Source organism: Gracilinanus agilis, chromosome 3 (assembly GCF_016433145.1).
Source record: "Gracilinanus agilis isolate LMUSP501 chromosome 3, AgileGrace, whole genome shotgun sequence".
Lineage (NCBI taxonomy): Eukaryota > Metazoa > Chordata > Mammalia > Didelphimorphia > Didelphidae > Gracilinanus > Gracilinanus agilis.
This window is the reverse complement of record NC_058132.1, coordinates 603,119,740-603,142,242: the sequence shown is the minus strand read 5'-3', so window position 1 is coordinate 603,142,242 and position 22,503 is coordinate 603,119,740. Positions and strand designations below refer to the sequence as shown.

Below are 22,503 nucleotides of genomic sequence, written 5' to 3'. Positions count from 1 at the left end.
AGAACAAAATCAATGGGAAGGAGATATAACTTTCACTGAGGTTGGAGGAAGTAGGGCAGGCAGGATCAGGTAAAACTTCATGAAAGATACAGCAATCCTATTTGGTCCATTAGGGATGGAGGAACTTCAACAAATGAAGTTTGAGGAAAGGGGACATGACCTACATATGAGTAAAGAGAGATGAGAGGGGGCAGGACAAGAATAGGGGAGAGAGCTTAACCCAGTTAGGCTAAAACAGAGAGAGACAATGTGAAGGTGAGCACAGTGTGGTTGGATTATAGAGACAGGGGCAAGAGCCCTGAAGATGTTTTAATTGACGGATAGCATGATCATAGAAGTACATTAATACAGTCAAGGAGAGAATGGATTAAAGAGGGCATAGAAGGTTTGTAGGAAGACCATTGAGAAGGCCATTATAACAGTTGAGGATTAAAAAGGAAGGCGATGGCTTGAGCAAACTTGGTTGCTAATGGTTACACGACCTCCACTGGAACAATTTCAGTGACAAGGATCTTATTACTTATAGAGGCAATCGATTTCATCATTAGATGGCTTTGTTATAAAAGCCCAAATTTGTTTTCTGTCCTTCCCTGGAGTAACACAGAATAACACACTTTTACTCTTCAAATATTCAGCGATAACTATCCCATTACTCTGTAAGCCTTCTTTTCCTAGAAGAAAAGATCTCCATTTCCTTCAACTATTCTTTTAATACATTGCTTAATTATGGTTTGCAAAGCATTTTGCACATATCTCATTTGATCCTCACAGCATCCCTAAAAGGGAGCTGCTGTTGTTAGCCCCATTTTATAGAACAGAAAACAGAGAGGTTGTTCCCCAGGTTCACAGCCTTACTTGAGATAGGGAGGAAGAAAAAGTTAAGCAAAGTATTGAAGAGTTCTTCATCTGACAAAATATTCAAGATGTTTTCTCACCTCTGCCAATCCTGATTTTATGAAGGTTTTAAAATTTTTATGGAAGAGTCTTCTAACATCACTGTTACAATGTTTCTTTATCTATTAATATGTCCAGTAACATGCGTGGTGTCTTTTACACTGCTAGGACTGTGATAGTCTTCTTTCGTGTACATTTTCTATAGTCTATATTCTTGTCTTAAGTATAATTATTTTTTAATATATTTTATCTATATGTTGTTTTATGTTCACCTCATGTTGTTTTATGCATAGCAGGGAGGTGACCATAAATTCTTTTAGATCAACAGTAATTATATAAATTTCTCCAGTGTCAAGTTAAAAAGGTTTTTTTGATGGCTTTCTGAGAGATGAAGGAAGGGGGAAACCAGAAGGAAATCTAGGTGATGTAAACGCAAAAATTATCAATGAGTAAAGATGAAAGAAAATAATCTTTGATAATTTTTTTCTCTAAAATTGTGGTAGTCTTTCCAGGTTGGCAAATATAATAAACACTGTTGAGAGGATTACAATGTTCTAGTAAAGTGAAAATGGTGCTAGGAGGAATTTTTACATCTCATTAATGGGAGCAAAGGAAAAGAACATATTGGATTAGAACACATTTATCACATTTGCATATGCCAAGTTGACAAACTTGATTGTTACCAAATAAATATATATTAAACCAGGTTGTTGGGAGACCCAGAAAACACAATTATAGACCCTTCTAGGAAAAGCTCTATTCAAATTAGACATGGAAACTCTTAAGTTATTATAGATATATGTATATAGTTTCATGATAACTCATATCCAACATATCTACATCAATAACTATTTGTTATTTAAAGTAAATCCCTATGTGTTAGCCCTCACCTTCCATATATTATGGTTGGGGGAAAAAAAGAAAAACACTAGTGAAGTTTTAACTCTACTATACTCCTAGATTTCTGTAACCTGCTACCTTACACCATAGTTCTTCCCATGCTAACATACTTTGGCTTTTCAGACAAGAGTTAATGAGAAATGATAATTAGAGGTAACCAGGCAATAAGCATTTCTTCCCATTGTGTTAAGAAGAGGGATTCCAGTCTTCCTGAGCTTGCAAGAACCCTACTCCAAATAGATTTGCCTCACTATCCCATTTGTTTTTCTCCAGGTGATTGAAGGAAAGCTGGCCCCTTTCTTGGGGAAAGTCATTAAATTCGCCACCTCACATGTGTACAGCTGCAGCTTATGTAGTCAAAAGGGCTTCATCTGCGAAATCTGTAACAATGGAGAGATTCTCTACCCCTTCGAAGATATTTCAACAAGCAGGTACAAAATATCTTGTCTTACAAAATGATAGCCAAATGTTATATACATATATATATATATATATATAAGTTTCAGGTCATCCATGTTTCAGTCTCCTTTGGCTACAGTGAGCCAAGGTTTGCTGAAATACTTTATCTCCATCCTTAGCCTATGTGTGTTCTATTATATATTGGGCATTGTTTCATCCTCTGGTTTCTCACCACATTAATTTCTAACCCTGATATCAAAATGAGACAGCAACATTAAATGATATTTCTTATACCATTTTTAAGATGAGATCATTGGATTCACTTTTATTAGTGAAGAACCAGGTGAGAATCTCACAGTCTTTCTAGGCCGAAGTGAAATACTGGAGGAAGCCTAGTATTGAAGACCTAGAGTAATAAACCTTCCCTTTTGGAGGAATAACATGAAAAAGACTTGAATGAATTATCTATATGATTTATTTTGTTCTTTACCACATTGTCCCATAGGTGTAGCACAATACAACAATGAAAATTGGAAGGACACAATACCAGTTGATGTGGGTTTGTTTTTTCTTACTAAAGTGGGTTTGTTGTAACATAATGATGCTTACTACTAGGTTAGAGTCCCCCAACTCCCCATATAGGTTATCAATTGCTACTTTTGTTGAATCAGATAATAATCATTATTATTTTTCCTTTTATCCTCCAGAGCATAATGTAAATATGTTGCGCGTGCACATGTATATGTGTATATTCCCAGTCTTACACCAGCGCTCAATATTGCAGCACAGTGGTTCAGAACAAAAGGTATAAGTATAGAACTAGAGAAAGTTAAGACATATATGATGTAGCTAGAATGTAAAGGTTGTCTCAAGGCTATCCTTACCACTTCCTGAAATGATGAGTCTTTGTAAACAGCCCCTCACATAGGCTCACCCACTCCCCTCTCACTCCAACACCCCATTCTCCTCATTCCAGGCACTTACCTTCTAGCCTAAAGCTGTGGAAGCCTTTACAAAAGTGTCTTCCATTAAACAGTTGCCCTATGAGCACCATGTAAGGCCCCCTGTTTTGTGATCTATGATAATAGCCAAATTGACCATGGCCTGGCTTGACTTACCAACTCTAGTCAAAACACTCTGCTTGCAGCATCATCAAAAGGGATGTCATCAGCACAAAACCTGTTGACTCAAAGACAAGAGAGCTTAAAACAGCACGAAAGACTTTGCAGGTATTAAATATCCTCACATCCTCCCCTTTTTCAGATGCTTCTCACTAGATCCAATTTCTTTAAGCTTCAAGAATGTTTGAGTTTGAAGGCACCTTACCAACCCTTTCTGGAATTCTGAATTGAAAATACTTTCCAAGAACTTTTGGAGCTCTCTTGGTGTTCAGCTTCCAATCAAACTTTGGGAGTGGCTTTTAAAAGGTAGTATGAATAAGAACATAAGGAACCACTTTTAAAAAATGAAACTTTCATCAAGAAAATAGAATTGAAATTTGTCTCTGGTGAAATAGTAAAAATGAAAGCTATTGGGATGGAGGAATTGATAGAAGTAGCACTGTATACATTCTTGAAACTGTGTAAATTAACTGAATCATAGATTGTTTACTATTTGTACTTAATGAATTGTCTGAATTCAGCAAATGCATGTTCTTAGAAAGACACTTAAAACCTTTTAACGACATAACTGAAGGAATTCTCAGTGGTCTGATTAAAATTCATTCAACCAGCTTTTAACAAGAAAGTTCTAAAATTTCCAAAAATATTTAATGGCTAGCTTTTTTTCTAAACCCTTAACTTCTGTGTATTGGCTCCTTGATGGAAGAGTGGTAAGGGTGGGCAATGGGGGTCAAGTGACTTGACCAGGGTCACACAGCTGGGAAGTGTCTAAGGCCGGATTTGAAGCTAGGACCTCCCATCTCTAGTCCTGACTCTCAATCCACTGAGCTACCCAGCTGCCCCCAATGGCTAGCTTTTTAATAGACTCTGGAACCCTTATTTGTGCTTCATGTTATTGGAGCATACTGATGGGTCCATTACATTGGGGTAGATTTCTACTAGGTATGTCATGTATCCTCTTCTGAGAGCTTTAATTCTGTCACTGACCAGCTTCTTTAACAGGAGGATTAGTAACTGTATTAATTTTTCACTTAAAATCATTAAATTTTTAAGATAGCCCCTCAACCAGGCCCCTGATTACTATAGTTCAAAATCATATTTTGAAAGGATTACTAAAAACTCTATGTAGAAAGTTGTTAATAACAATATTTAAATCAGTCACTCAGCTCTAGATTGCCTTACTGTGACCTAACAAAATACATCTTTCCAGAGGCCAAAACTAAATTACAAGTTTAGGAGAGAATAAATAAATAATCTGCTATGACTTAATAATAAAATTTTAAATCCAGAAGGAATACAAACTGGGTAAATTTGACTTAACTAAAGATCAAACTGATTTGATTAAAGATAAAAAGGCACTAATTTAATTATAATTAATAGTTCAGGAAAAGGAAAAACACATAAAACCCAAAAAGATGACAAAACTGAAATCCTCAAAGTTATTTTGTTCCCAAGCTTGCATCCCAAAATTTTTACATTTTCTACTGTAATTCTTAAAGACTTCTTTCTGTTTATAATAGGGATAAACTTTCCATCCCTATGATGCTGCTATCCCATAAGTCCCTGAAGTCTAACATTTCACATAATACAACAGCAGTTCTCCTTAAAAAAAAACAAAAAAAAAAACACTTAGAGAGTGTACTCTGCAACTTATTCCATTCCAACCTATCTTGTTTGCCTGAATTTCCTTAATTTTATATGGCACAAATCATATTTGCAAATGTCACAACTGTCAAACACCTTGTGATACCCCAGTTGGATTTGAATGTGTGTGTATATGTATATACACACACACTTAGCACAATGTGTGGTGCAGTGAAAAGGAGTATTGTACTTGTGGTCAGAGGACCTGGGTTCAAACCCCATATCTACTACTTTTTACCTGTAAGACCATGGGCACTCAGCTTATTTAACCCCTCTAGACTTCAGTTGCTTCATCTGAAATGAAGGGATTAGACTAGATGATCTTTAAAGTCTCTTCCAGTTCTAAAGCCACTATTCTTTAATAGGCACCAAAGTAATGCTTTTTAAAAAATGAATTCCAATTCCCAAAAACCCTCAGTGGAAGAACCAGTTATATCTCTTTTAAGGTTGCTGGAAATTCCAGGACTTTAAGAAATGTTAAATAAACATGTCACCAGACAGTTGACTACCAATTGACATTGGTGGGTAGAAGATGAAGCAGCAGCTTCTCGCCTAAGAGAGACCATGATCTGCATTCTTGGAGAAAGAAATAAAGCTCCCTCTTCTGAGCTTTTGAGTTATAAAACTTTTTAAGTACTCAAGAAGCCAAACATGGTGTTTCCTCCATGAGTGGAGAGATATTTTTAAGTACTTTAGAAAATAGATTGCTGTATGTAGGCTCATGTAGGACCACAAGCATATAATTCAATGTACTCTTCTAGTAGTAGAGATGGATTGCTCTGAGTTATGTGGGCACAGGCCCACAGAAAGGGCCCTACATGCCCTTTTTGGCAGTGTGCCATATGTTCACCATCATGGGTCTAGAACATAAAAGGGATTAAAAATCCTTGTGTTTGGGGTACCGGGAAAGACTACACATGCCAGAGTTCATTACTAGAAAGGCAGAGGGACTTGGGGGAACTGCTCCCTTCCCTCTTACCACTGTGCTGAGTACATTTTTTCACTTCACTCACCCCTCTGCCCAGCAATCCATTGGGAATGCTTCCTACCCTGTCTGGGATAAGGGGAGGGGTGCACATGGCACGGGGTCAGTGGGAGCAGGGCATGGCATGCAGTCTTGGGGGCGTGACATACAGTCTTTAAATGGTTCATTGCTAGACTTTTCTGGTGGACTGGTGAAACCTAGGGACCCCTTCTCAGAATGTTTTTAATTACAAAACATAAAATACATAGGAAACTAATTGTACTGGAATACATTTATCAAAATATTATTTTTAATTCTTATACCTCAGACTAAGAATGTCTCCGCCTAAGGCAATGGCATACATTTGCAAGACTGCTGACCAGTCCAATGTGAGAATCTGTTTTGGCTGACTGCATGTTTGTTACCGGGGCTTTGTTTTCTTTTTCTTTTTTTCCAATGGGGGTGGGGGATAGATTTGAGGAAAAGAGAGAAGATTGAGATAAGTTGGCCAAAATAGAAAAGACTAAGAAAAAGGTCATTGAAGCATTTTTAAATGGCAAACCAATCTATCATTTTGTGCAAGATCTAAAAGCCATAAACAATCATGTAATCAAGCATCATGTAGTACTACAGTACAGAATAATAATTGCTAATGTTTTATTATCTAATTTAATCTTCAAAACAACCCTTTGAGGTAAGTACTATTATTATCTCCGCTTTATAGGTGAGAAAACTTATGCTGAAAAGGTTAAGTAGACTTGCTCAGGGTTACACATCTAATAACTGCCCAAAGCAAAATTTGAACTCAGATTTTCCTCACTCCATTTCAATGCAAGCCTCAGTCTCAGTTTCATATGTACACATTATTTTGTTATTTTGGGGGTGGGGGTGAGGTGTCTAGAGCATATATGGAAACTTATTTTATTTGCTGTTAATTTCAGAATTTTTTTAATGTGTTTAAAAACTGCTGCTGGTCAGTGTTAAGGACATAACTGGTAGCAACGAAGCAAAATTTTTCTCTGCAACACTCTTGCTCTTTAAAATAATTATTCCAGAGACCTCAGCTTCATTAGCAGCATACACTTGCCAATTAAGCCAACCCAAGAGAACTCTATATCCAATATATACTCATTTAAAAGATATTTCTCACACATGTCAATTGAGTATAAACATTTTGGTTACAGAAATGTGCGGTTAGACTTGTCTTGTAAAATGAGGCTTACATTCTCTCACTCCTCCAACTTCAGTTATACTGCTCTTTCTGTTTTGTTCCCCCTGGCCTGCTTTTTCACTGTGGTGCTCAATTTACAAGTTAGAGAGTCTCTCAAATCATCTAGCATCAAATCACATTGTTCTCATCTAGCCAAAATTTCTGAAATAGTGACCGATTCCAGAGAACATTTAGACTTCTGGAATAATCTGACCTTGGAATTGGGCTGCCTAAGCATTCTGCACCATACTATAATCTACTCTACCCACCCCACCCATGAATACCTCAGTGATAATAAACAGACTAGGTCATGGACTTTGTTCTCTGACTTGGCACCTTCCATCTTTATTTAAGCACTCTGTACAGTATGAGAGCTAGCAAATGGCCAATTGTGGTAAAACCATAGAGAGATCAGGTTCCGAATAGAAGCTACTTTGTAATGTGTTGGTTGGCCTTTTCTCCACAGGTCTACTAATGCATCATTTGCTCTCCCTCTCTTACTATAAAGTGGCAGAGAAGGTGCCAGCCTGAATGAGCAAAGAGATTTTCCTCACCAGAAAGTTCTCTATGCCAGTAAAGTCATAGGTGCCTCTTTCCATCTTTGTTCCTGCAGAGCTGGCCCCAGCCACCTATGACTTTTCACCTTCTTGTAAGTAATTTTTTTAGCCAGTGGCCTGGAGATAGAGAAGGAGTAGAATAAGGTACACAGATGCTTTGGCATCATTACTTGATGAGATCTTTCTAAAAGTATTAAATCCTAAATTTGCAATAAACTCTATGAAAGAGCCTTAATATTTTGGGACAAGCTACTTTCTGTACTTGTATTTTGAAGGATCAGCCCAGGTTCAGGCAAGTAATTTTTAAAAAGAAAAGGGGGCTGGAGGGAGGAAGCATAAGAGACCCTGCTTAAAAGCTGGTCTTTTTTCCTTTGGTCCCCTTGTTTGCACAGCCTTCATTTTTGTCAAGCCTTGGGCAAACAGAGTGAATACCTGGATTATGCCCTCATCTGGGCTTGAATACACATACATTACATACCCTTCTCTCACTAATCAGCATGACACATTCCTTTGTTAGTAAATGGTTCCAAAACAAACACAATCAGTGCACCTAATTAGCAGGTTTGTGGGCTGTGCTTGGCAGTCTTGTTACATCCTGTTCAACAATAGAGAACAACAGCCTCCGCTCTGTCAGGCTTAAGGGAAGGGAGAGCTCACCCAAAGTTATAAGCTTTTTTTAATGATATTTCCTTTCTGTGGCTTTTCTTGGGAGACAGCCACTCAGTACATATTGTAATGAGGTGCAGGATCCTAGAAGCTACAAAAGGAAAAATTGGCTCATCTTTATAAGTACCTTTTCTGCCCCACCATTTTTTTCTTCCATTTGTTCCTTCTCCTCCCTATCTTTCCATATTACTCTTTTTTAGAAGAAATATACTAACTTCTTCTGCGGTCAGAAGGCCTGGCTTCAAGACCCATGTAGATATTTTCTGACTGTGGTACAAGTCACTTATCTGCTCAAAGAAGCCTCAGCTTCCTCATCTCTAAAATGGACATAATGATATTAGTATTTTCTGAGGCAGAGAATTGTTTTGAGAAAAGCACTTCATGAACTCTAGGTGCTATAGGATGATATTTATTGTTAAGTTCACTTTTGCTATGTGTAGTTATGATGTTTAAGGAAAATATGATTTGACTCAGAGTATATTCCACTGTGTGTAACAACAGGCCAGATCAGAACAATTTTCTACTCTCTTAGATGCAGACTAACCCTACCTCTGTTTGTTCTGGTATTACCAGTGAAGGGTCTACTCTGGACAATTTCTTCCAGTGCCAACTGGTTTGGGTATTCAGTTTGTCTCAGAGTTTAAATTTGGCTTGTGAAACATTACCTTGGCCTAATAAACAATTGATTGATATGTCAGAGCGTTTTTAGATGTTTGCTGACCTAGCTGATATTCGTAAGCCCTTCAAGACCAGCATGACCCTTTGCAGCGTTATCATTGGCTAAACAAAATACATTTATCAAACAGTTTTTGCATGTTGATGCTACCATGACATTTCTTAGAGGTTTAAATTACTTTGTTATTTGAATAGGTTATCATATTCCTCTTCCCAAACATATCAGTATTCATTTTTAAAAAAATTTTTTTTTTTAAATTTTTAACCCTTGTACTTTGGTGTATTGTCTCATAGGTAGAATATTGGAAAGGGTGGGCAATGGGGGTCAAGTGACTTGCCCAGGGTCACACAGCTGGGAAGTGGCTGAGGCCGGGTTTGAACCTAGGACCTCCTGTCTCTAGGCCTGACTCTCACTCCACTGAGCTACCCAGCTGCCCCCTCAGTATTCATTTTGAATGAGCTATCTGTATATTTATGTACACATAGGCTTATTTTTTATTTTTAGTGAGGAAATAATCAACTGTAAGCTTTACCTTCAGAGAATTTTTGAATGATAGACTGATTAATCTGGTTTGGGTTTTTAATTATTCTTGTCTCCAAACCAGACATAGAAAGCAATATTTTATACTTGCACATTATTTAAATGGCCATATGTAATTGATTGAAGACATTGTTGTCATATATAAAGCATTATGATATTCAAAATTATTGATTAAAGAATGCCTGCAATATTTCCCTTGCAAAGGCAACCCAGAGACTATTAATATAAGATCTGTCCTTGGAATCATGTTGTGGCTACAGATACAATAACAAACTGTATTATTTAACATTGGTTGTTTACAGAATTATTTAACAGATATTTTATTGCATCAATAGCTCTGAATCATTTAGATTATAACACACCAACGAGAGTTATTCATTCATTCAACAAGTAGTAGTGGATTATTTACTGTAAACATATTCTTTGTCCCATACTAGATTTTTACCAAAACAATAAACTCTTTTTCTATGTCCTTTTTCTTATCATCTTTTTGCATTTGCAAATGAATTTTGCATTTTTTTGCACCTAATTTGTTTCATGAAAACTCTTCATGTACAAATTATCTCCTGTGCCATTATCTCAAAAGTAAATGGCAGCTGGTTAAAGTCTTCAAATAAATGGGTGTATCTTTGGTAATTTTTAACAGGTTTAAATGAAATTGTTATATCCAGAGAGGTTACAAGAGAGATATGTGATTGAGTAGACAGAGTAAGATCTATAGTTCACAAAACTGTTACTTACCGATACTTTATTCCTATGGAAATCATAAAACTTTTGATATTCTTTAGGTACAGATTATTTACCAAATACCTAGAGAGCAAGAATTATTTGTGAACTTATTTCAGTTATTTCAAATGTACCTTTTGTGCCAAATCATGACTGAAATTCAAGTTTTGCTGAGCAATATGTTTAATAATTAAATTATCATAACATCATTTAGGTCATATTTTAGTGTGTGCTTTCCCCCCCTTATGAAACTGTAAATAAGTAACTTGACTACACAATAGGGAAGAGAATAAGTATTTGCTTTTCTATACAAAAAAAATGTTGACTTTTCAGACTGAGCTCTATGTTCTGAAATGAATAGTTTAATGTTTTAGAATTGAAAGAAGTCAAACTTAACAGCCTGGCTTACTCTTTCCTTGAAATGAATTCAAGGAAAACAGTTCAGTGAGAAACAGACACAAACACAGACAGAGACTGAGAGAGAAATTAAAATATCATTTATGAAGTATATTTAGTATATATTAACATAAAAACTTGAAATGCTTCCCTTCTAAGAACTTTAAGTCATATATTAGCTAATGGGTATATGTAGATTTTAAGCATTCAAAGATGTGAGTTATAATAGTAGCTACTCATAAGAGGGAAGCTTTAAAATAAAAAATATGGAATTATCAAACCAAACTAAGACCTGTTTTTTTTAAGACTAATACAACTGATCAACCATTAGCCAACCTCATTAAGAATAAAAGGAAAATCAAATGACCAAAACTGAAAATGAATAGAGTGAATCCACAAATAAAAATACACAGGAAATAGAGAACTATCAAAAAGTCCTATATTCAGTTATATATCCCAGGAAAACTGAGAATAATTCAAAGGAAATTGTTAAGTTTCTACAAAAATACAAAGTAGCCAAATTAACAGATTAGAAAAAGAGATTGGAACAACCTAATCTCAGAAAAAAATAAATATAACAACTTATAAATGAATTGCCAGAGGAAAAAGAATCTAGGCCAGATGGACTTCTAAGTGAACTCTATCAAATTTTTTTTAAATTTTTTAAACATTTATTAATATTCATTTTTAACATGGTTACATGATTCAAGCTCCTACTTTCCCCTCCACCACTCCCCACCCCCGCTCTCCTCCCACCCATGGCCCATGCACATTTCCACTGGTTTTAACATGTGTCATTGATCAAGACCTATTTCCAAATTGTTGATAGTTGCATTGGCGTGGTAGTTTCTAGTCTACATCCCCAATCATGTCCACCTCAACCCATGTGTTCAAGCAGTTGTTTTTCTTATATGTTTCCTCTCCTGCAGTCCTTCCTCTGCATGTGGGTAGCGTTCTTTACCTTAAATCCCTCAGAATTGTCCTGGGTCATTGTATTGCTGCTGGTACAGAGGTCCATTACATTCGATTTTACCATAGTATATCAGTCTCTGTGTACAATGTTCTTCTGGCTCTGCTCCTTTCGCTCCGCATCAGTTCCTGGAGGTCTTTCCAGTTCACATGGAACTCCTCTAGTTTATTATTCCTTTTAGCACAATAGTATTCCTTCACCAGCCATTGTTCAGCCATTCCCCAATTGAAGGACATACCCTCCTTTTCCAGTTCTTTGCCACCACAAAAAGCACAGCTATAAATATTTTCATACAAGTGTTTATTTATGATCTCTTTGGGGGTACAAACCCAACAATGGTATGGCTGGATCAAAGGGCAGGCATTTTTTTTATAGCCCTTTGAGCATGATTCCAAATTGCCAGCCAGAATGGTTGGATGAGTTCACAACTCCACCAGCAATGCATCAATGTCCCAATTTTGCCACATCCCCTCCAGCATTCATTACTCTCCCCTTCTTTCATTTTAGCCAATCTGCTAGATGTGAGGTGATACCTCAGAGTTGTTTTGATTTGCATTACTCTAATTATTAAAGATTTAGAACACTTTCTCATGTGCTTATTGATACTTTTGATTTCTTTGCCTGAAAATTGCCTATTCATGTCTCTTGCCCATTTATCAATTGGGAAATAGCTTGATTTTTTATACAATTGATTTAACTCCTTGTATATTTGAGTAATTAGACCCCTGTCAGAGTTTTTCATTTATAAAGATTTTTTCCCAATTTGTTGTTTCCCTTCTGATTTTGACCACATTGTTTTTGTTTCTACAAAAGCTTTTTAGCTTAATATAATCAAAACCATTTAATTTACATTTTGTAATTTTCTCTAACTCTTGCTTGGTTTTAAAATCTTTCCTTTCCCAGAGATCTGACAGGTATACTATTTTGTGTTCACTTAACTTATTTATAGTTTCCCTCTTTATATTCAGGTCATTCACCCATTTTGAATTTATCTTGGTGTAGGGTGTGAGATGTTGATCTAAACCTAATCTCTCCCATATTGTTTTCCAAATTTCCCAGAAGTTTTTGTCAAATAGTGGATTCATTTCCCAAAAGTTGGGCTCTTTGGGTTTATCGTACACTGTCTTGCTGACTTCATTAACCCCAAGTCTATTCCACGGATCTTCCCTTCTTTCTCTTAGCCAGTATCATATTGTTTTGATGACTGCTGCTTTATAGTATAGTTTAATATCTGGTACTGCTAGGCCCCCTTCCTTCACATTTTTTTTCATTATTTCCCTTGATATTCTTGATCTTTTGTTATTCCAAATGAACTTTGTTATAGTTTTTCCTAATTCAGTAAAGAAGTTTTTTGGTAATTTGATAGGTATGGCGCTAAATAGGTAAATTAATTTGGGTAGAATGTTCATTTTTATTATGTTAGCTCATCCTACCCATGAACAATTAATGGTTTTCCAATTGTTGAGATAGATTCCTAAGTATTTTATATTGTCTAGGGTAATTTTAAATGGTGTTTCTCTTTCTACTTCTTGCTGCTCTAGTGTGTTGGAGATATATAGAAATGCTGATGATTTAGTGTATTTATTTTGTATCCTGCAACTTTGCTAAAGTTGTTGATTATTTCTACCAGCTTCTTAGTTGATTCTCTAGGGTTTTTTAAGTAGACCATCATATCATCTGCAAAGAGTGATAGCTTAGTCTCCTCCTTGCCTATTTTGATACCTTCAATTTCTTTTTCTTCTCTAATTGCTATTGCTAGTGTTTCTAGTACTATGTTGAATAATAGAGGTGATAATGGGCATCCTTGTTTCACTCCTGATCTTATTGGGAAGGCTTCTAATTTATCCCCATTGCATATAATGCTTGTTGATGGTTTTAGGTATATATTGTTTATTATTTTTAGGAAGCGTCCTTCTATTCCTATACTTTTCAATGTTTTCAATAGAAATGGATGCTGTATTTTGTCAAAGTCTTTTTCAGCATCTATTGAGGTAATCATGTGATTTTTGTTTGTTAGACTGTTGATATGGTCAATTATGTGGATGGTTTTCCTAATGTTGAACCATCCTTGCATTCCTGGTATAAATCCCACCTGATCATAGCGGATGATCTTCTTAACTACTTGCTGGAGTCTCTTTGCTAGTATTCTATTTAAGATTTTTGCATCTGTGTTCATTAGGGAGATTGGTCTATAGTTTTCTTTCTCTGTTTTTGGTCTACCTGGCTTTGGAATCAGTACCATATTTGTGTCATAGAAGGAATTTGGTAGGACTCCTTCTTTGCTTATCATATCAAATAATTTATATAGTATTGGGATTAGTTGCTCTTTGAATGTCTGATAGAATTCACTTGTGAATCCATCAGGTCCTGGTGATTTTTTCTTAGGGAGTTCTTTGATGGCTTGTTCAATTTCTATTTCTGATATGGGATTATTTAGGTATTCTATTTCTTCTGCTGTTAATCTAGGCAATTTATATTTTTGTAGATATTCATCCATATCTCCTAAATTGTTATATTTATTGCCATATAATTGGGCAAAATAGTTTTTAATGATTGCTTTAATTTCCTCTTCATTAGAGGTAAGGTCTCCCTTTTCATCTTTGATACTGTCAATTTGGTTTTCTTCTTTCCTTTTTCTTATTAGATTGACCAGTACTTTGTCTATTTTATCTGTTTTTTTTTTCAAAATACCAGCTTCTAGTCTTATTTATGAATTCAATAGTTCTTTTACTTTCAATTTTATTAATTTCTCTCTTGATTTTTAGTATTTCTAATTTAGTTTTCATCTTGGGATTTTTAATTTGCTTTCTAGTTTTTTGAGTTGCATGCCTAATTCATTAATCTCTGCTCTCCTTAATTTGTTAATATATGCACTCAAGGATATAAATTTCCCCCTGAGTACTGCCTTGGCCGCATCCCACAGAGTTTGGTAGGATGTCTCATCATTGTCATTTTCTTCAATGAAATTGTTGATTGTTTCTATGATTTCTTCTTTGACAAATTGGTTTTGGAGAATCATATTGTTTAATTTCCAATTGGTTTTTGATTTGCCTGTCCGTGTGCCCTTACTAATTATTATTTTTATTGCATTATGATCTGAGAAGGTTACATTTATTATATCTGCTCTTTGCATTTGTTTGCAATGATTCTATGCCCTATAATACATGGTCAATCTTTGTGAATGTACCATGTGCAGCTGAGAAGAAGGTGTATTCCTTTTTGTCCCTATTTATTTTTCTCCACATATCAATTAAATCTAATTTTTCTAGGACTTCATTCACCTCTCTTACCTCTTTCTTATTTATTTTTTGGTTTGATTTATCTAGATCTGAAAGAGGAATATTTAGATCTCCCACTATTATGGTTTTACTATCTATTTCCTTCTTGAGCTCTGCCAGTTTCTCCTTTATGAATTTGGATGCTATACCACTTGGTACATATATATTGAGCAGTGTTATTTCCTCATTGTTTATACTGCCTTTAATCAGGATGTAATGACCTTCCCTGTCTTTTTTAATCATATCTATTTTTACTTTGGCTTTGTCAGAAATCATAATAGCCACTCCTGCCTTCTTTTTTTCATTTGATGCCCAAAAGATTTTGCTCAAGCCCTTAACCTTAAACTTGTGTATATCCACCCGCCTCATATGTGTTTCTTGTAGACAACATATGGTAGGATTTTGGTTTCTGATCCACTCTGCTATTTGCTTCCCTTTTATGAGCGAGTTCATCCCATTCACATTCAGAGTTACAATTATCGGTTGTGCATTCACTGACATTTTTGTATCCTCCTCTAGACCCACCCCTTCTTCTTACACTATTTTCTTTTAAACCAGTGGTTTCCTTTGAGCCGGTATCCCTTATCCCCTCCCTTGATTAGCTTCCCTTTCTGCCCCCTCCCTTGTTATTCCCCTCTTTTTATTTTTAAAGGCCTATTGAATTCCCTCCCCCTTCTTCTCCCCTCCCTTTTTTGACCTCCCCACTCCCCTGTTCCCTTTGCTTTGTCCCTTCTGACTTTCTCAGTAGGGTTAGATAGTTTTTTTTATCCGAATGGATAATAATGCTACCCTTCCCTCTCCGGGTTGATTATACTAAGAGTAAGGTTTGATTATTCCCTCTTAATGCTCTCTTCCTCTCCTTCTTATGATAGTATTTATCCCCTCCCCTTCCCATACCCTCTTTGTGTGTATAGAATATCCTATTTTTCTTATTTACTCAGATTTTTCTTGGTGTCCCCTACTATTCCCCCCCCCTCTTTCCCACCCTCTATGTCATCTTAGACCATTTAGTATCCTATCCTCTCCCTATGAATTATTCTTCTGGTTATTATAATAGTGAATATTATACTAGTGAATAGAGTTCACTCCAGAGAATTATACATAGCATTTCTCCACCTAGTGATACAGATAATTAGATCTTATTTAAGCCCTTAAAGAGTCCAATTTAAAAAATTATGAGTTTTCTTTCTTTCCCCTCTTTTTCTTATTTACCTTTTCATGTTTCTCTTGATTTTTGTGGTTGGATATCAGACTTTCCATTTAGCCCTGGTCTTTTCTGTGCAACTACTTGGAAATCTTCAATTTTGTTAAATGCCCATACTTTCCCCTGGAAGTATATAGTCAGTTTTGATGTGTAGTTGATCCGTGGTTGAAGGCCCAGCTCTCTTGCCTTTCTGAATATCATATTCCAAGCCTTGCGGTCTTTTAGCATGGAGGCTGCCAGATCCTGTGTGATCCTGATTGGTGCTCCTTGATATGGAAATTGTCTCTTTCTGGCTTCTTGTAAGATTTTTTCTTTTACTTGGAAGCTGTTGAATTTGGCTATTATATTCCTGGGTGTTGTCCTTTCTGGGTCTAGTGTAGAGGGTGATTTATGGATCCTTTCAATGTCTATATTGCCCTCTTGTTGTAGAACTTCAGGGCAATTTTGCTGAATAATTTCTTTTAGTATGGAGTCCAAGTTTCTATTAATTTCTGCTTTTTCTGGAAGACCAATGATTCTCAAATTGTCTCTTCTAGCCCTGTTTTCTTGATCTCTCATATTCTCATTGAGATATTTCATGTTTCCTTTTATTTTATCAGTCTTTTGACTTTGTTTTATTTATTCTTGCTGTCTTGAGAGATCATTAGATTCTAATTGCTCAATTCTAGCCTTTAGGGACTGGTTTTCGGTTATAATCTTTTGGTTTTCCTTTTCAATCTAGTCATTTCTGGTCTTCAGTTGACGTGCCTCACTTTCCAATTGTGAAATTCTGTCTTTTAAACTGTTATTTTCTTGCCAGATCTCTTCCATCTTTTTCATCATCTCAGATTTGAACTCTTCAATAGCTTGTGACCAGTTTTCATTATTTTGGGAAGGTTTGAATATGATTTCTTGTTTGTTCTCCTCTGTTGTCTGGATTTTCTCTGTGTAAAAGTTGTCGAGTGTTCCAGAGTTCTTCTTGATAATCTTTCTCTTCTGGAGTTCCCGATTTTGGCTTGCCATTGTTGTTAGCCCAGCGCCTTCTGCGCTTTATCCTCACACTCAGGATCTGTCTAGGCTCCCAAGGTCTCAGGTCCCGTTGTTCTTGGGGTCAAGCCTCCTGGTCGTCCCTGGTCTGCCCCTCCTCCCAAGGCTCTTTCAGTAGTCTCAGGGCGCTGCTTCCACTGCCGTGCTCCTGTCTGCACAGGGTCCCCACTCAAGCCTGCGCTCGAGATCCTTGTCCACGCCTAGGGCACTGCCTTCACCGGCACAAACACTCAGGAAAGTCTGTGCGTGTTCTTTAGCCTCTTGGGGTCCTAAGTCTTGCTGTTCTCAGGAACAAGCCCTGGAGCTACCAGTGACTTAATGGGTGCTCCAAACCTGCTTTAACTCTTGTGAGCTGGCCTCTGAGTTGTACATGGTGTGGGGGGTGGGGGAGGGGCTTCTTCCTCTCGCATTTTATTGAGAGCTATTTCACCCTTTTATAGCGTGGAAATGCCCCGATTCCACGTACCTTCAATGCTGTGCCCTGTTATGGGGTCCCTTCGTTCATCTGGATTCGTTTTTATGTCCCCTTGAGGAGTCCTGTATGCTTCAGTTAGGAGAGATCAAACTCCTGTTCCTTACTCTGCCACCATCTTAACCGGAAGTCAACTCTGTCAAATTTTAAAGAATAATTAATACCAGCTGCAGGCAATATAAAATATTTTGGAGTGTACCTTCCAAGACAAACCCAGGAACTATATGAACACAATTACAAAATATTTTTCACACAAATAAAGTGAAATCGAACAATTGGAGAAATATTAATTGCTTATAGGTAGGCCAAACCAATACAATAAAAATGACAATTCCCCCCAAATAATCTACTTATTCAGTGCCATATCAATCAAACTACCCAAAAATTATTTGATAGAACTAGGAAAAAACAACAGTTCATCTGAAAGAACAAAAGTTCAAGAATATCAATAAAATCAATGGGGAAAAAATGTGAAGGAAGGTAGCCTAGCAGTACCAGATCTCAAACTGTATTACAAAGCAGTAATCATTAAAGCAATCTGGTACTGGCTAAGAAATAGTTAGGTACACACTATATGATAGTAAATAACCATAGTAATGTAATGTTTGATAAACCTGAAGATCCAAGCTTTGGGGACAAAAACTCATTATTTTACAGATGTTGCTAGGAAAACTATAGTAAACAATCTGGCAGAAACTAGGTATAGGCCAGCATCATATCACACCATATACTAAGAAAAATTCATGATTTAGATGTAAACGATAATAAAATAAAATTAGGGTAGCATAGAAAATTCTGCCTATAATATCAATGAATAAAGGAAGAATTTATGATCAGAGACAGAGAACATTATAAGATATAAAATGGATAGTTCTGATTACATTAAATTAAAAGGGTTTTGCACAAACAACCAATGCAATAAAGATTATAAGGAAAAAAGGAAATGGAGGTGAAAAAATTTAGGGCAAGTTTCTCTGGTAAAGGCCTCATTTCTCAAACATAAGAGAATGAAGTCAAATTAATAAGAATACAGGTCATTTCTGAATTGATAAAAGGTCAAAGGATATGAACAAGCATTTTTCAGAAGAAAAAATCAAAACTATCTATGGTCACATGAAAAAAAGGCCCCAAATCACTGTAGATTGGAGAAACACAAATTAAAACAACTCTGAGGTACTATCTCACGGCTCTCGGATTGGCTAATATGACAGAAAAGAAAAATGATAAACATTAGAAAGGATGTGGGAAAATTGGATATAAATATACTGTTGATCCAACCATACTGGAGAGTAATTTGAAACTATGCTCAAAAGTCTACAAATCTATGCATATCCTTTGACCAGCAATACCACTACTAGGTCTGTAATGCAAAGAGATTAAAAGAAAAAGAAAAAGGAACTGCATGTACTAAAATATTTGCAGCATCTCTTTTTATAGTGGCAAAAAATTGGAAATCAAAGGATTGCCCATCAGTTGGGGAATGGCTGAACAAGTGGTAGCATATGATTGAGATGGAACACTATTGTACTATAAGTAATGACAAGCAGGATGCTTTCAGAAAAACTTAGGTGAACTGATACAAAGTGAAGTGATCAGAACCAGGAGAACATTGCATATAGAAATAATATTTCATAGTCATCAGCTAGGAATGACAGATATTCTGATCAATATAATGTTCTAAGAGAATTCTAAAGGTCTGAAGCATAATTTTAAGCTTAATTTTCTACTTTTTTTGCTTTTGTTTTCTTTTGCAATTGGAAATATTCTTTGCATGACCATTATCAATTACTTGCCTTCTCAAGGAGGAGGAGAGAAGAAGAGAGAGAATTTAGAATTAGTGAAAAAAATTTTTTTTCAATTATATATGTAATTGAGAAATATTTCATGAAATAAATAAAAATATGTTGGGGAAATTTTCTAAAGACTAATTAAAACATTATTACAGTTATATTTCTCAGGAAAAAAAAGAGACATAAGGAACTCTACACCTTTGTGACAAATTGTTGGCCCAATACCAAATCAGGGAAAGACACAGAAAAGCAATAAAATTGTAGACAATTTCATTAATGAATATTGATATAAAATGTTTAATAAAATCTTCACAAGGAGTCAATAGTAGCAAATCCAGAAAACAATTTAACATTATCAAGTGAAAGAGGGATTCAGGGATAGTTCAACATTAGGATGGGAAATAATATAATTAATCATGTTGGGGGAAAAACATTAAAGACTACATGGTTTTTAAAATGTAGGACAGAGCCTTTAATAAGATAATAATTTATGTTGACAATAAAAAGCAAATGCATGGAAATGATCTTTAATATAGTCAGAAAATACTCCAGGGAGGTGAAACAAGTATGCTTCTGTCTCTTCAGTATTATATACAGTTCTAGAAATGCTGGCTATTACAGCTAAGACATAAGATAAGAATATAACTGAAGATATAAAATCAGCAAAGAAGAAGTACAATTTTCCTTATTTATAAATAAGATGGTACTCTAATTGGACAAATCAAAATAATCATAAAGAAGCTAATTGAGATGATTAATATTAATTAAAATTAAATTAATTAATGAAGCAGCCAGCTACAAAATAAATTCGCAAAACCACCAGCATCTTTAACAAACAAGTCAAGTATTTATTAAGCACATTTTATATGCTAGGCACTCTGCTAAGTGCCAGGGATACAAATAGGAGCAAATAGAATGACAAGTCCCTACTCTTGGGGAGCTTATAGTCTCATGGAGAAGACAGCACATACAAGGAAACTGAAAAGCAGAGAAAGGTATCTCTGTGACAGCATGGTGAAGGAAGAAGTTCAGAAAGTAAGAAGGTGCCCAGAGAGGAAGGAAATAAAATAATCAAAATATAAAGTATTTGGCAGACCTGAGGAATAGGCATTTTTACATTTTGCATTGGCTCTGCACTGTCCAAACAATTCCTCCCAAGTCTTTTGGCTAGCCAGGTCAGGAGTTGAGCTCTTCCTCAATTAATGCCATCTTCTCTGATGCAAAAACTCCTCTTTGCTGCCAGTCAGACCTGAATAATAGACCCAGGATCTCTTGACCTATTAAACTCACAAAATCCCTTCCAAGCTTAAATATGTCCATCTTGAGGTATATATTCAGTCACCTCTGCTCATGGAAGAAAAACAAAGCTGAAGAGACTGCCAAGGGACTCAAGATCAAGCTCCTCTAATTCAATTCACCTTCTCTAGTGGCCTTGTGAAAGCAGTTACCATGTTGCTGAATTTGGGGTAAGCGCAGCTCTTCTCCATCTTTGATAGGAATTTTCCTTTCCAAACATCATGAAGAATTAAAGGAAGAGAGTGAACCAGAGTCTAATTCCATTTTAACTCATCCCTCTGCCATAGTCACAAGTCAGGAGAACCAAGTAACTACTCAGGATTTGCTATATCCCAAGAAAATACTAAGTCCTGTCAGGGCTGAAATATACATGATGGTTGGGGAGCATAGCAGGTCTACATATGCACCATCCTTGTTACATTAATATGATTAATAACATACAATCTTATTGTTTGCAGCTGTAATAGTATCAGAGCACCAATTGCTATATTGGAATAGTGCTCCTAAAACATGCATTTTTTTCTGTATGCTTTCATCTTCCTCAACTGATAATGATTTACGTAATTTCAAATGTTGTTACAGATTTTTTCCATAAAATACAGACCGAATACAAATTTAGAATATAATTTAGTTATTTATATATAATGGTATGGTTCTTAAACTTTTTAAAAATATTTTTTAAAATAGTTCTAGTTATATCTCAAGAAAAATTTATAGCCCAGAAAATTCATGTGGAAAATTGTTATTAGATGTAATTGGCAAAACAAAATCTCTTTTAAAAAAACTAAATAGCCTTATTATCTGTATAAATGAAGGCGAGACACCAAAGGTTACCCATCAAAGCCAGTGTTACTATTGAGTTATGTTTCTACAGAAAGACTTTAAGTAAATTCAGTAACTGAAAATATGAATTAAATTCAAATGCAGATCATTAATAAACATTGACTCAAAAATTTTAAACAAAATCCTATCAGATTACAGCAATTAATCCAAGAAATCATTCATTATGATCAAGTAGAATTTATACTAAGGATAACAGGAATGGTTCAACATAGGAAAACAATCAATATAATCATTTTAAAAACCAAAACATCCAAAAACCACATAATCATCTCCTTAGATGCAGAAAAAGCTTTTTTTTTTTTTCTTAAACCCTTACCTTTCCATCTTGGAGTCAATACTGTGTATTGGCTCCAAGGCAGAAGAATGGCAAGGATAGGCAATGGGGGTCAAGTGACTTGCCCAGGGTCACACAGCTGGGAAGTGTCTGAGGCCAGGTTTGAACCTAGGACCTCCTGTCTCTAGGCCTGGTTCTCAATCGACTGAGCCATCTAGCTACCTCTGCAGAAAAAGCTTTTGACAAATACATTGTTATACTACAAACCCTACAAAATATAGGCCATAAAGAGACTTTTTTAGCTATCATAAAAAAAGCATCTATCAAAAACCAAAAGCAAGCATCATGTGCAATGGTTATAAATTAGAACCTTTTCCAATATTAGGAGAGAGTGAAGCAAGAATGTCCACTCTCTCCACTTTTATTTGATATAGTTTTAGAAATTCTGGCTGTAGCAGTAAGACAGGTGAAAAGAATTAAAGGAATAAAGTTGTGAGAAGATAAAAGTACTCCCTCTTTACTGATAAAATAGTTTACTTAAAAAGCCCAAGGGAATCAACAAAGATAGTAATTGAGACAATAGCCTCAGCAAAGTTGTAGGCTTCAAAACAAGTTCTTAAAAATCAACAGCATTTCTACTTAATAATAATAGCACAC

The 22,503-nt window shown here is 35.7% G+C and overlaps 1 protein-coding gene across 1 annotated transcript in view; it reads left to right on the top strand.

The window, feature by feature from the left end:
• The window catches only part of PLEKHM3 (pleckstrin homology domain containing M3), a 223,759-nt gene that overhangs the window by 177,358 nt on the left and 23,898 nt on the right, over window positions 1-22,503 (top strand). Inside the window, exon 7 of the mRNA XM_044670694.1 lies at window positions 2,068-2,225. Coding sequence (XP_044526629.1) covers window positions 2,068-2,225 — 158 coding nt within the window. The remainder of the gene's footprint in view (window positions 1-2,067; window positions 2,226-22,503) is intronic.